This window comes from Microtus ochrogaster, chromosome 7 (assembly GCF_000317375.1).
Source record: "Microtus ochrogaster isolate Prairie Vole_2 chromosome 7, MicOch1.0, whole genome shotgun sequence".
NCBI classification, from domain to species: domain Eukaryota; kingdom Metazoa; phylum Chordata; class Mammalia; order Rodentia; family Cricetidae; genus Microtus; species Microtus ochrogaster.
In genome coordinates this window covers 81184193-81197676 of record NC_022014.1, presented here as the reverse complement: position 1 = coordinate 81197676, position 13484 = coordinate 81184193, and the positions used below count along the sequence as shown (strand labels likewise).

The window sequence follows — 13484 nt, the reverse complement described above, 5'->3', positions numbered from 1 at the left end:
TAGTCTGTCCCCCAGCTGAGTACTGACAAGGAGCCAGACCTAGGAAGACGTCCTGATCACCATACACCCGTGAGGCTGGGGCACTGTTTCTGCTGGGATCTCATTTAAACCGACAGAAACAAGTCTTTCTGTGGGTGCACACTGAACTTTTGAGTGCCTACTGGTGGCAGCCAGGACGAGGGCAAGGGGATGTGAGGGACAGGTGACATGAAGGGGATGTCAGGTGACTTTTCCTGGGGAGACAAGAACAAATATCAGTCCACCTCAGACAGAGTACCGACAGTAACCCCGAGAGCCCGCTCCACTCAAGTCTAGCTTAGTGAGCCTGTGAGCTTATTGGGATTACTGACAGAATTGTGGGTTGCTCAAGGCAGCTGTGTTCCCAAAAATCCCACCCAAGTACGGCGACAACTCACGAAAGCTTCATCTCTGGGGCGACCTGCAGGAATAGCCGGTGGCCTGTCAGTAGGAGAGTGCCCTCTTGCCAGTAGTTACTGCTCAAATGACCTGGGGATCGCCTCTGTGGATCCTGTGTCAGGAGTTTCCTAGCCCTTGTGAGTTTCTTCTGCCTCCTGAGTCCTGGGGGAGCCTCCTCAGAGAAGGGATGTTTGATTCTGGAGAATGGCTATACAACATGGAGCCATTTCCTCCCCTAGGTTTCTGTCTTGTTGGCACTGCCCAGTGGCGCGGATTCTCTAGTAGCTGAAAGGAGGTGTCCTGTGTGGGCAGCGGTGGGGGGGATATGTGTGCACTCACCTGCTTTTACTAGAAGATTTAAACTTATACAAGGAAGAACTAGTGAAGGACAGAAGGACAGAAGGGCGCCAAGAGCAAAATAAAAATGAGACTTAACAGAAATCGTTAAACATGTAGAAATGTCCAAAAACAAAACACCGCGCTCCGTGGTGTTCCTAGCCAGAAGCAGGGCTCCAGCTGGGAGCGAGTGTCCAGTGCAGGGCTCCACATAGCGTGAGGAATTCACAGACCTCCTAAACGGCCAGGTGAAGACCCACGCGCCTTCCATCTCTCTTATGTAACCCTGACTGAGATTTACCAAGAGGGTGATTTTCTGGGTTTGTTACTGTTTGTCAAATGCCCACTCCCACCCGAAACAGTCCATGCGTGCCCTGTCTGTGTCCCCGTTGCCCTTCCCGGCACACGTCACCCAGCCAAGGTCTGTCACCATGGGGTGGGACAGACCGAAGTCGCCCTCAGCAGAACTTCTACCACGGGGGGGGGGGGCACTGCATCCTGGCAGGCCCTCCCTGTCCGGGTTACTTCAGAGCACCTTCATCCCTAGAGAGCTACTTCCGGGTTGGGGACAAACCTGTGACTCAGGAAGGCAAATGTCCCATCCATTGTCCCCACCTCCACGCCTGCAGACAGACCTGGAGGACATTACAGATCTCATCGAGATGCGGGAGGAAGTGTCCAGCCTGGTCATTGGGGCCATGAAGGTGGCTGAGGAGTACCAGGACTCCTTCGAGAGGTACTCCTACCTCTGGGTGGATGACCTTCAAGAGTTTATGAAGAACTTCCTCATCTTTGGGCACGCGCCCACCCCCGAGGAGCTGGACACCCGGGTGGACGACACCGTCCCCAAGACGCCGCCCAGCCTGGCTCAGTTCCAGCAGCAGGTGTGTGCCCTGGAACTGTATGCATTGTCCTCCGCCATGCCCTCTCCTGCATCTTCCGGTGAACAGCCTAGGAGCCTCATTTGAAACCTGGGCGGTGCGTGATTAAGTTGTGGGTTTTACAGCCGCTCAGGGCTGATGAGGCTAGGAGGAGTAACCATGCTATACCACAGCACGCCACATGGGGGAGCACTAGTGTTCCAGGAGGGTTTCTCTGTGCCAAGGCTCCGAGAAGAGCCTTCAGCAGGCTCATAGCAGAAACGGCTTCAGTTAGCTTGGTGAGGGTCCTGTGTTGAGCTGGCTGCTGTTCTGTCCTGTGTGACTAGGACAGGTGACTGTTGATCCTGAGTGTAAGACTCTGTGAGAGCCCAGTAAGAGTCCCACACTCAGGCCGGCTCTAGGCAAGGGGTTTGCTGTCCAGTAATCGGCCTCTAGGGTCAGCAAGGGCCCAGGTGTCGGAGCATCTGGAATCCAGACAATGAGACTGTCCCCACAGATCTCCAAACTGAGTGAGAGGGAGCCACCTCACCGAAATGGGGTGGCCCAGAGTGGGCAAGCACGTCCATGAGCTGAGGGACTTCCTTTGGGAGTCCCCTAACGCTCCCGAAAGCCTGCTGCTGTCACCCAGTCCTGTTCCCCTCCATCTGACTGTCCCCTTGTAGGGGTGGAGCAGAAGGCACCCTGGGATGCTGGCACAAGGGCAAACAGGTAGCTGGGTGGTGTTAGCACCCTGGGCCACCTGGCTGCCCTTCAGAGTCAGACAGAAAGCAGGCTCTCAGGGTAAGCGCGGCCACGGCTGACGGAGCCCATGGCCTGTGTTGGGCAGATCGACTCCTACGAGAAACTGTACGAGGAGGTGTCCAGGTGTGAGAACACCAAGGTTTTCCATGGCTGGCTGCAGTGTGACTGCCGCCCCTTCAAGCAGGCCTTGCTCAACACCATCAAGCGCTGGAGTCTGCTGTTCAAGCGATACCTGAGCAACCATGTCATCAACAGGTGAGACCGCTCGCGACCCTCTGCAGAGACACCCAAGTCTCCCCGGGACAGCCTGGGAGAGAAACCAGGAACTTCGCCAATGGGGGCCTTCCGCCTCTGCTTGTGGTTAGGTGTGTGACCAGTCTGGGGCAGGTAGGAGGGGGAAGTCAAGGGGGGAAGCCACATACCCCTCGTGCTCACCGTGAGGACGCCTTGGGTCTGGCTGGAAGGCTGCTGGGACAGCCCGCCAGTAGTTGTAGCATCATTGGGGCAGCAACATGAGCATGTGCTCCATCTGGGACTTCGCTGGATGCTCTGGGCTGTGGCTTTAAGTTAGGACTCAAGAATCAGCCTGGTCTAAGCTGCTAGGATCTTTGTGTGTCTAGGCTGAGGGGGCATATGGAGGAAGCGGCTGTCCCCTCTCAGGTGGCACCTTGCATGGCAGTCAAGTGTCCTTACTAAGCTGACTAAGCTGACATTGAGGTGGCGCCCTGGGAGGAGTCAAACCCTCTCAGAGCGCCCCCTCTTCCTGCAGTCTTGCTGAACTTGAAGGCTTCATGACCGTCACTCGATCAGGCCTCAAGAAGCCACTAAAGGAGGGGGACTATGACGGGCTGGTGGAGGTGATGGGGCACTTGATGAAAGTCAAGGAGAGGCAGGTGGCCACCGACAGCATGTTCGAGCCCCTGAAGCAGACCATCGAACTGCTCAAGACCTATGGGGAGGAGATGCCAGAGGAGACCTACTTGAAGCTCCAGGTAGGGCCAGGCAGAGCGGTACAGGGGGGCTGTGCCGGGTCACTGCAGGCTCCACACCTGCTAGACTCTGCTGTCCCAGAGGCCTGGGATAACCTACTGATGGTTCCATGGGGTTAAAACTATCTCCATGTTGCCGGGCGGTGGTGGCGCACACCTTTAATCCCAGCACTCGGGAGGCAGAGGCAGGTGGATCTCTGGGAGTTCGAGGCCAGCCTGGTCTACAAGAGCTAGTTCCGGGACAGGCTAGCACCAAAAGCTACAGAGAAATCCTGTCTCAAAAAAACCAAAAGAAACAAACAAACAAACAAAAAACTATCTCCATGTCCCACGTCTCCTCTGGAGTGTGGCGGTCACTCCAGGTGGGTGTGAAGGCTGATAGAGACCAGGGCAGAGAGAGCCCCTGAAGAGGAGCGAGTGAAGAGGGGGGCAGAAGCTCTCTAGGCCCTGCCATTCACTGCTCACATGCCATCTGTAGACAGAGACTGCTTGTTCATTTCTAGGCCACCCAGACCCAAATAATCACACAGAAACTATATTAATTGCAATACTGTTTGGCCAATAGCTTAAGCGTATTTCTACCTAGCTCTTACATCTCAAATTAACCCATTTCTATTATTTTATATTTTACCATGGGTCTTGTGGTTTACCAGTAGCAGTGTGTGGGCGTCTTTCTCCTCCGGTGACTACACAGCCTCTCCCTGACTCTGCCTTCTTTCCTCCTCTATCTGCTTGGAATCCCCGCCTTACTCAATTCTGCCCTGCTGTAGGCCAAAGCGCTTTTATTCATTGACCAATGGTAGTCACAGCATACAGAGGGGAATCCCACAGCAGACATCTGTCGTCAACGCAGAAGAAGTCTCTGTTGCGGGGATATAGGCTGAGCAGGATGGGGGAAGTCCCTCTGTGGGGGCCCTCTAAGGAGGCTCTGCCTTTCCCATCTCCTCCCAAGCCCATCAGCTAACTAACATCTCTCCCTCCCACTGCCAGCTGCACCAACTCTAGCCACTGTCCACATCCACGGCTCAGGAGCAACAAGAGACAAGGAGCCATAGGCTTATGGCCCTGCAGTGCTGTCTGGCCCTGTGCTGTCGAAGGTCCCAGAGTTGGTTGGGTGTGAACCTTTAGCAACAGGCCTGTGACTGCCACAGCTACCCCACTCAAAGTCCAGTTGAAGCATGTGGCCAGTTCCTAGGGACTCCCAGGCCATGCCAGGGGGCAGCTTGGGGTGTAAGGGTGCCACATACGGTGGGTTGAGTAGGAATGTCTCATAATGCTGAGGGGGGTTCAATGGCCTGGATGTTATCCCTTTCTAATTCCTGATGCTGGGTCCTTAGCCTGATCTGGGTCCTTGGCCTGACAGACACAGACCTCTGCCTAGATAAGAGGCTTAAAACTGTATACTGGTGGACAGGCACACACGCACAAACATACACACAGGCACTCCCATGCACACATGAGCATACACATGCACAAATACATTCTTAGGCACACTTGCATCCACACTCACACACACACACACGTACGCACAGTGTACATCATAGATAGGTTCAAGCCGATGAACACGATGAAGGCCGGAAGAACTTGTGGTTGGCGGAGGACACAGAGCTCGATTCGCCATTCTGGGGCTGAGCAGGACCACATGAGCACTCGCTCCACTTTAGAGGTGTCTCCTGAGCCTGCAGCTATCTCACGGCACAGCGTCTATAAAGGGAGACATGGGGGGCTGGGGAGACGGCCTGGCTGCTTTCGCAGAGGACCTGGGTTCAGTTCCCAGCACCCACACGGCAGCTCACAACTGCCTGTAACTCCAGTTCCAGGGGATCCGACCCCTCCTCTTCCCTCTCCAGGCGCTGCACGCGTGTGGCACACATACCTACATGCAGACAAACACCAGACACACCTCCCTGGCCTTCGTCACCCACAGGAGCTGCCTGAGCAGTGGACCAACACCAAGAAGCTGGCCATTCAGGTGAAGCAGAACGTGGCGCCCCTCCAGGCCAACGAGGTCAACATCCTGCGTCGCAAGTGCCAGCAGTTCGAGGTAGCCTGCCAGGCCTGGGCGGGGGCTGCGGCACTGGCAGCAGTGCACCGGGGTAGCCTGCCAGGCCTGGGTGGGGCTGCAGCACTGGCAGCAGTGCACCGGGGTCGCCTGCCAGGCCTGGGTGGGGCTGCAGCACTGGCAGCAGTACACCGGGGTAGCCTGCCAGGCCTGGGCGGGGGCTGTGGCACTGGCAGCAGTGCACCGGGGTAGCCTGCCAGGCCTGGGTGGGGCTGCAGCACTGGCAGCAGTGCACCGGGTGTCCTGAGCCGGTGGGGCCTGGGCCCCCTCCCTTGCTCTCTTGCAGCTCAAACAGCACGAATTCAGAGAGAAATTCAGACGTGATGCCCCCTTCTCCTTCAGTGACCCTGACCCCTACAAGTCTCTAAATAAGGTACTTACGCGCTGTGTCCGAGTGGCGGCTCTGGGAGCCTCGTGGAGTGCTGGTCTTCTCTCAAGTCTTTACTCTCGCATGTAGGAGCGTGACTTAAATGGGACTGACCTGAGGCCAAGCGTGTGTGCGCGTGGGACTCTGTATGTGCACGCGCGTGTATGTGTGTAAGTGTGGACGTATCGATGCGGCGTCCCCTTCCTAGCCACATAGCCTCCACTCTACGCACTGCTTAGAAAGCCATTCCAGGGCCACCGCCCATGGTCATTCAGACGTCCTGCAAGGCTGCCTTGGTCACGCTCATGCCCAGCTACCTCCCCACGAAGCCGTCTCCTGTCACCTGGACTTAACTCCTGTCCCTTCCTCTCCCGGACAACCAGCCGCCAGGTTTTGCCTGTGCCCCCACTCTGTTCTCACTGCCCAAATGTTAGAGTCAGCATCTGATGCTTGGGTCCACAGCCACAGCCCGGCCATCTCGCCCCGGCCAAGGAAGATCCTCCCAGGGCAGGAACGCTTGGGGTTCTCAGAGCCTGGGTCATCTCTGAGCCTCTTACGCCTCCTACACCCACCCCTGGATCTAGACCTGGGGGACCTCAGGTCGCTCGGTGAACCCCACAAGGTCCTTCCAGCCGCCTCACGTTTCCTCTGCCCTGAGCTCCCGTTCTTGGGGTCAAGGTTCCCCCTTTTCTTCATGGCCACTTCACATGTGGCCCATTTCCTAAGCCACAATCTCAATGCCACCACCCCCGCCTTAAAGCAATCCTGCATTGCTCTTGTCAGTTTTAATAAATGAAACTATGGCATGGAAGCGATGGGTGCTGGGGGATCGATCCCCACAAGGACTGAGGTTCTCATTCGGGGTGCGGTGTTACACACCAGTCATCTCAGCTCCTGAGAGGTATAGGCAGAAGGGTCGGGAGTTCAAGGACAGCTTCAGCTTCAGAGAAAGTTTAGGTCGTCCTGGGCCCCAGGAGACCCTATCTCCAAAACAAGTTAAGGAATAAAAGGCAGCGTGGATATGCCACAGCCTTCCCAGCCTGGGGGTGGCCTAACCGGGGCCCATGGAGTGCTCTGTTCTTTGTATTCTCAGAAATAAAACTTGCCTGAAGACCAGAGGCAAGCTAAAGCCACTATCGTTCATGCAATGGTGACACACACCTTTAATCCCAGGATTTGGGAGACAGAGTCAAGTCTGTGAGTTCAAGGCCACCCTGGTCTACCCAAGATTGATGCAGAAACAAAGCCAGGTGGTGGTGGCTCCCACCCTTAATCCCAGTCCTAGGGAGTCACACACTTTTAATCCCAGAATAGAGAGAATATAAAATAGGAAGAGAGAGAGAAGCTTAGTCTGTTTAGTTTGCCATCACCCAGCCTTGGTAGAGGTAAGAATTCTCTAGTGGCTTGGCTGCTTTGCTTTTCTGGTTTTAGGGATGAACCCCAATTACAAATAGATTCCCAGACACACTGACAGAAAAGCTGGGCTCTATGTATATATGATGACCCAGCAGCCCAGAAACTCAGTACATTTATTGTATACGTCTGAATCCAGGAGGCGGGTTTGTTGTACACTGTCAAAAGAGATTAGTTTATCATCATCTCAGCAGAGGGTCTAAGTCAGCAGTCTCAGGCTGTGAACATCTGGGAGAAGGGAGAAGGAAGCTATGGTTGATAATTTCTGCACACACTGTCAACATCTCACACAGGATTTTGTGGGGGTTCACATCTGCCCAGCAAGTTGAGGTCCCCAGGGTCTGTACCCTGGAGCAAGTACAAGAGACCTATTGAGTTCAGAACTGACCCCTCTGAGAACTCATGCGTTCCTGCCCTGGCTAGGGTAAGACGGTTGGGCTATGGCGGTGAACCTGGGCACCGGATGCTGACTCTAACATTTGGGCAGTGAGAACGGAGAGGGGGCAATATCTTTACCATCTCCCTGAGCCTGACCTGGGAAAGGCCATGCCATGTCCCTGGGTCTGAGGCTGTGCCCATGCCAACAACACACATTCCCTCAGAACTTCATCCACTTACACACAGACCAGAGTCTGTAGAGACAAGCTGTCTCTGACTACATCCCAGAGGGAAGGGCATCACAGAGGACAGCTGCCATCTTGGCTGGGGCATTGGTCTCCCACTAAGGGATAGGAAGGCGTCACTGGCAGACAGAGAAGATTTGTTGGGGCATGGTGGAGAGAAGAGATCGGGAAGGCAGGAATGGGAGCAGGGCGGGGCACTCAGGTTTGGGGAGCAGCCCACTGATGTCCCCTCCTCTCCCATCCCAGCAACAAAAAAGCATCTCGGCCATGGAGGGCGTCATGGAGGCGCTGTGCAAGTCCGCCAGCCTGTTCGAGGTCACGGTGCCGGACTACAAGCAGCTGAAGGCCTGCCACAGGGAGGTCCGCCTGCTGAAGGAGCTGTGGGACATGATCGTCATGGTGAGGCAGGCCAGGCCCCGTTGGGTTGGGTTTGGGGGTGAAGGGGCCTGGGGACTCTGCAGGAGGCTGTAAAGGCACTGAGAAGGGGACCTGACCCCAGCTGGGGCCCTTCCCAGAGGCCTTTGCAGCCGGGCTTTGTCTGGACAATGTGGCCTCCTTTTGCTGCCTCCCTCCCGCCCGAATCTCTTCCCTCAGACTCCCTTCCCTCAGACTCCTTCCGATCCATTCTTCTCAGTATGACCCCTCCTACTTGCATGGGCTGTTTGTTTTTTTCTTTTTTTTTTTGGTGGCCTGTTGAGTGTAATTCGAGTTGCTAGCCCAAGTATAGGTGTAAGTGTATTTACTCCAGCCAGGGCAACTTAGCAATGGCCCCACCACTGAGGAATATAGCTCCATCTCCCCCCAGCCACCTCAGAGAGGATGGGGCCTCGTGAGCCCCTCGTTGTTGAAAGACCAAGTCTTACGTGGTTCTCCTGGGTTGTGAACATCTCCCCCCCCCCCCGCTGGGCACTGTTGATGTAAGAAATGGGTCTGTGGTCTCAGGAAAATGGCCACACAACCCACAGTATTTCACTGAGGTGAAAGAGCGAGAGCCACGTCAGAGCCAGCAGGCGGCACACCTGGCAGGGTCGGGTCCTGCTGTGCTCTTATCTCTAACGCAAGGGGTCCTGAGTGGCCAGAGCTCGGCCTCAGGTTGCTACTAGACTATCTGGTTTATACAATTGTGAGCACCTGGACTGCGATGTAAGATGCACTGATCCTGGAGGACTTTGAATTTCTGCTGAAAAGCTTTTTTACAGTTTCTTTTTTAACAGAGTTTTCTTAACACTTTTTTTTTTTTTGAAAGTGAAGACAGTACAGCGTGTCTCACATCCCCCAAACTCTCCAACAGCAGATGGCACAGGGCTCTGGTCACTGAGAGAGGGTGGAGCAGGGCGCCTGCCACCACCAAGGGAAGATGGGGGGTGACACGGGATGCTGTCCCTGCAGGTCAACACTAGCATTGACGACTGGAAGACCACCAAATGGAAGGACATCAATGTGGAGCAGATGGACATTGACTGTAAGAAGTTTGCCAAGGACGTGAGGTCTCTAGACAAGGAGATGAAACCTTGGGATGCCTTCGTGGGGCTGGACAACACGGTGAAAAACATGATCACATCCCTGCGTGCCGTGAGCGAGCTGCAGAACTCTGCCATCCGAGACCGCCACTGGCAACAGCTCATGCAGGCCACCCAGGTACCATGGCTTGATGCAGGGTGGACCAAGGGGCGGCTGCTGGCAGGTGGGCTAGCCTGGGTTGCCTGGGCGGTGGGGGTGGGGTGTCAGTGCACGAGGTTGACAAAGCTGGACCTGAGCTGCTTCTGTACCGTGGTTCGGAGCTTGGGGGGGGGGGCGGCGGCGCATGTTTGCCTTCGACTCTGCTGGTTTTAAATCCTTTGACTTCTTACAGGTGTGCAATGTATTTTGGTTGTCTTCGTCCCCCCATTACTATCCCTCACCCCCTCTTATTCCCACCAAACCCTTTCTTCTCCCCAACCCCCCCCTTATTTTCATGTCTTTTTGTTTGCTTGTCTTATTTATTGTAGCTCCCTGAGTTTAGTTTAGTTTAGTTTAGTTTAGTTTAGTTTAGTTTAGTTTAGTTTAGTTTAGGGCTTCCCATATTAAGCCAAACTGAAAAGGTGTCGCAGCAGGCTTATTGAACAAAGCAACTCCCAGGTGAGTTCACCTCTCCCAGAGATGGAGGCCAGAGAAGTCACATGCCTAGGCGAGAGCAGGAAAGTTTATAGACTGTGGGCAAGGGGAGATGATGTGACTGCCACAAGCTGGGTTTGTGCCTAAGTCTGGCCAAAAGCTGAGCGCTTAGGCAGGGACTTGGGCAGCTGGTGGCATCAGGGGAAAGAAGTTGCAATAGTTACTAAGAATGTGAAAGTGGGCTTTTGGGTACCTTTGTTCAGAGACCCTCCTGCCAGGTGGGGTTTGGAGAGAGACAGAGACAGAAATGGGGCTCCCCAGCCCATGCAGGGGTGAGCAACTGAACATGCATCTCCATGTCCGATGTCAAAGCGCTCTTCAGATCTCCAACTCCTTTCAGCTTTGTTGGCAGCAGCACACTTCCTTCTCTTGGGCTGGCTCCACTCCATTAGCCGCTCGCTCTCCTCAGCAGGTGTCCATGACTCTTAACATCTCTTAACATCTTTGGGGCAGAGTCAGGAAGGCAGCCTGTGCCAGCAATCCCAGCCCTGGAGAGGCTGAGGCAAAAGGATTAAGAGTTCAGGGCCAGTCTGGGTTGTGTAGTGAGACACTATCTCAAAAAGAACAAAAGTCAATACGAGGAAAATACCCCCTGGAGATGAGTGGAACACCTAAGGGTGTGGTGGGACGTGGTGGGTGCTTCCCTAAGCATGATCAACATGTGTCAGAGCCACCCGAGGGTGAGCCGTCTGTTGGCTCAGAGTCCGTGCCCGGAAGCCTGTCTTTGTGACCGTGAGAATGCGAACTTAGGGGTCTATGTGTTAGCATCTGCCACTGCGGCCCCTGAGGTCACCGTAAAAGGAGAAAGAGTCACAGTCAGAGGATGTCTTCATGGTCCTCTGGTTCTGCAGTTCAGGGACTGTGGTGATGTCATCCACGGCAGGGGTACAGGAGAGCAGGGCTGCTCACTCCCTGTGTCCAGGAGGCAGCAGGAGAGGAGGGAACCAGCCCATCAGTGTTCCTTCGAGGGCATACCTGCAATGGTCTCACCTCTCCCTGCTGGATCCCACCGTTTCTTCTAACACCTCAGGCTGGAAACTAAGCCTTTGACGCATGGGTTTTGGGGTGTCCCTGAGGATCAAGCCATAGCAGTGGGGTGATGGCAGCGTATTGTTGTGCTCATGGAGAACCAGTAACTTACCGGCTACCCAGAAGGTCCATGCAGCATGGCCTTTTTCCTGGGCTGCGCTGGCAGGGTGGGTTCTTCACTAACAAAGCCATGCCCTCCCAGATCTGAAAATGTCAGGAAGGAGGCTCCAGAACCAGGGTGCTGTTCTCAGCTTCCAGGGCTCCGTGAGTTTGCTGGTCTGGGGCCACTTTCTCCATCGTCGGCCTCCGTCTCTGTGGCCTCCTCCAGCTGTGCCTCGGAGCCTCACTTCTTCCTTCTGCCACCTGACTTAGGGTGCACCCAGAGATCCAGGATGACCTCATCCTGAGGTCCTCACCATCTGTGGGTCATGCCCTGAGATCCTAAGTGAGCGTGTGCGGGTATGTGTGTGCACTTTTCACCCCCCCGCTCCAGAGGGTTCTGTGGTTTACGTGGCTTTATAGAAAAAGCAGTGAGGTTTGGAGAAGGAACCAGCCTGAGTCACGGAGCCCCTGAGTCAGATCACAGTGGCCACTGCACACACGACGCCTGGCCTCACACGAAACACGCCTGTTTTCTCCCCTAGGTGAAGTTTGAGATGTCGGAGGAGACCACCCTGGCAGACCTGCTGCAGCTGAATCTCCACAAGTATGAAGACGAGGTCCGCAACATTGTGGACAAGGCCGTGAAGGAGTCAGGCATGGAGAAGGTGGGCGCCAAAGCTGCCGTGTGTGCTTCTCTGCAGAGGATCCTGGGACTCTCTGATGGGTGTGGTGACTGTGAGGGGCCGATCTCAACCTCAGACTTAAGCCTCTGGCTCTGAGAGGTCTAGATGCCTTCCCTCAAGAGCTCAAGACAGGAAAATCTTGATCCAGTACTTGCATCGCTCAGTATCATCAAATAGCCCCATTCCTGGCATTCCTGGCTGTTCTCTCTGAAGCACACAATGGTACACTCTAAGGAGACTCTGGGGTATCGCTCACCTAGGAATGAATCCCCTGATCTGTGAAACAGATCCGGGTGAGGGGGTTGCAGACATGGCTCAAGAGTAAAGAACGCTTACTGCTCTATCAGAGAACTGGGGTGCAGATCCCATCCCCCACCGCAGGCGGCTCAGAGCTGCCTGTGACTCCAGCGCCAAGGGATCTGGTGCTCTCTTCTGACCACCATGGGCATCGAGCACACACACACATACGTGTGCACACACGAGTGCACACTCACATATCCATAAGTAGCTGACACAGGGTGACACACATCTTCAGTCCCAGCCCCCAGGAGACAGGCAGATGGATCTCTGTGACTTGGAGGCTGGCTAGGGCTACATAGTAAGGCCCTGTCTCAAAAGCCCCGTAACAGGGTGGAGGTTGGTGTGAACTTAACACCTGCTATTTCAAAAACACCTTCAGTCCAGAAAATCAGTGCACTCCCTAGCTTTATTCCAAGTCCCTCCCTGAGCTTGCCACCCCCGATGCTCGAGGCTTTGGAATTGGCCGTTTTTGACAAAATGACTGATGAGCATCTTAAGGGAGAGTTTATTCTAGCTTACGTGTGTGTGTGGGGGGGGTGGTGCACAGTCCCTCCTGGAGGAAGGCATGGAGGCAGGAAGCTTCCTAAAGGTTGCAAGACCTTCCCAAACTGCAGCACCGGGTAGGGATTAAGTTCATAAGACATATTGAGCTTGTGGGTTACGCTTTGCCTTCAAAATGCTCCCTGTTTCTGTCGCCCTGAAAGATCCTGAAAACCTTGGACGTTACCTGGACCACCATGGAATTCGAGCACGAGCCGCACCCGCGAACGGGCACCATGATGCTCAAGTCCGATGAGGTGCTGGTGGAGACCCTGGAGGACAACCAGGTGCAGCTGCAGAATCTGATGATGTCCAAGTACCTGTCCCACTTCCTGAAGGAGGTGACCAGCTGGCAGCAGAAGCTGTCCACGGCAGACTCTGTCATCTCTATCTGGTTTGAGGTCCAAAGAACCTGGAGCCACCTGGAGAGCATCTTCATTGGCTCTGAAGATATCAGAGCCCAGCTCCCGGAGGATTCCAAGCGCTTTGACAGCATCGACCAGGAGTTCAAGGCGAGCTCAGCCCCTGGGTGTTCCCAGAAACGGCCGCTGTGGACCAGATGGGCCCTAACGCTTCTGTCCTCCCCTTCTCCTTCCAGGCCTTGATGGCAGATGCCGTGAAGACCCCAAACGTGGTGGAAGCCACCAACAAACCGGGTCTCTATGATAAACTGGAGATGCTGAAGAAGAGGTGGGTCCCTATACGTCCATCTGAGGTGTCGTTGGAGCACCGTCGTGTGGCACCAGCTGTGCAAAGGCACAGGTCATAGACTAAGAACGTTCCATCACTGAGGTGGATTAGGAGCTGGGAGGTGGTGGTCAGAACTGGTGGGGAATGAGGGCATCTG

General features: G+C 54.9%; 1 protein-coding gene across 2 annotated transcripts in view; it reads left to right on the top strand.

Annotated features, from left to right (window-relative positions):
• Dnah17 (dynein axonemal heavy chain 17) overlaps positions 1–13484 on the top strand; it is a 106649-nt gene that overhangs the window by 22467 nt on the left and 70698 nt on the right. The window contains exons 19-28 of one of the 2 annotated variants that reach the window (XM_005350806.2): positions 1383–1637; positions 2461–2630; positions 3145–3367; positions 5292–5408; positions 5713–5799; positions 8076–8228; positions 9219–9467; positions 11657–11779; positions 12802–13149; positions 13236–13327. In XM_005350806.2, the coding sequence (XP_005350863.1) occupies positions 1383–1637; positions 2461–2630; positions 3145–3367; positions 5292–5408; positions 5713–5799; positions 8076–8228; positions 9219–9467; positions 11657–11779; positions 12802–13149; positions 13236–13327 (1817 nt within the window). Of the gene's footprint in view, positions 1–1382; positions 1638–2460; positions 2631–3144; positions 3368–5291; positions 5409–5712; positions 5815–8075; positions 8229–9218; positions 9468–11656; positions 11780–12801; positions 13150–13235; positions 13328–13484 lie in introns of both variants that reach the window. The other variant, XM_005350807.2, reaches the window with a different exon arrangement.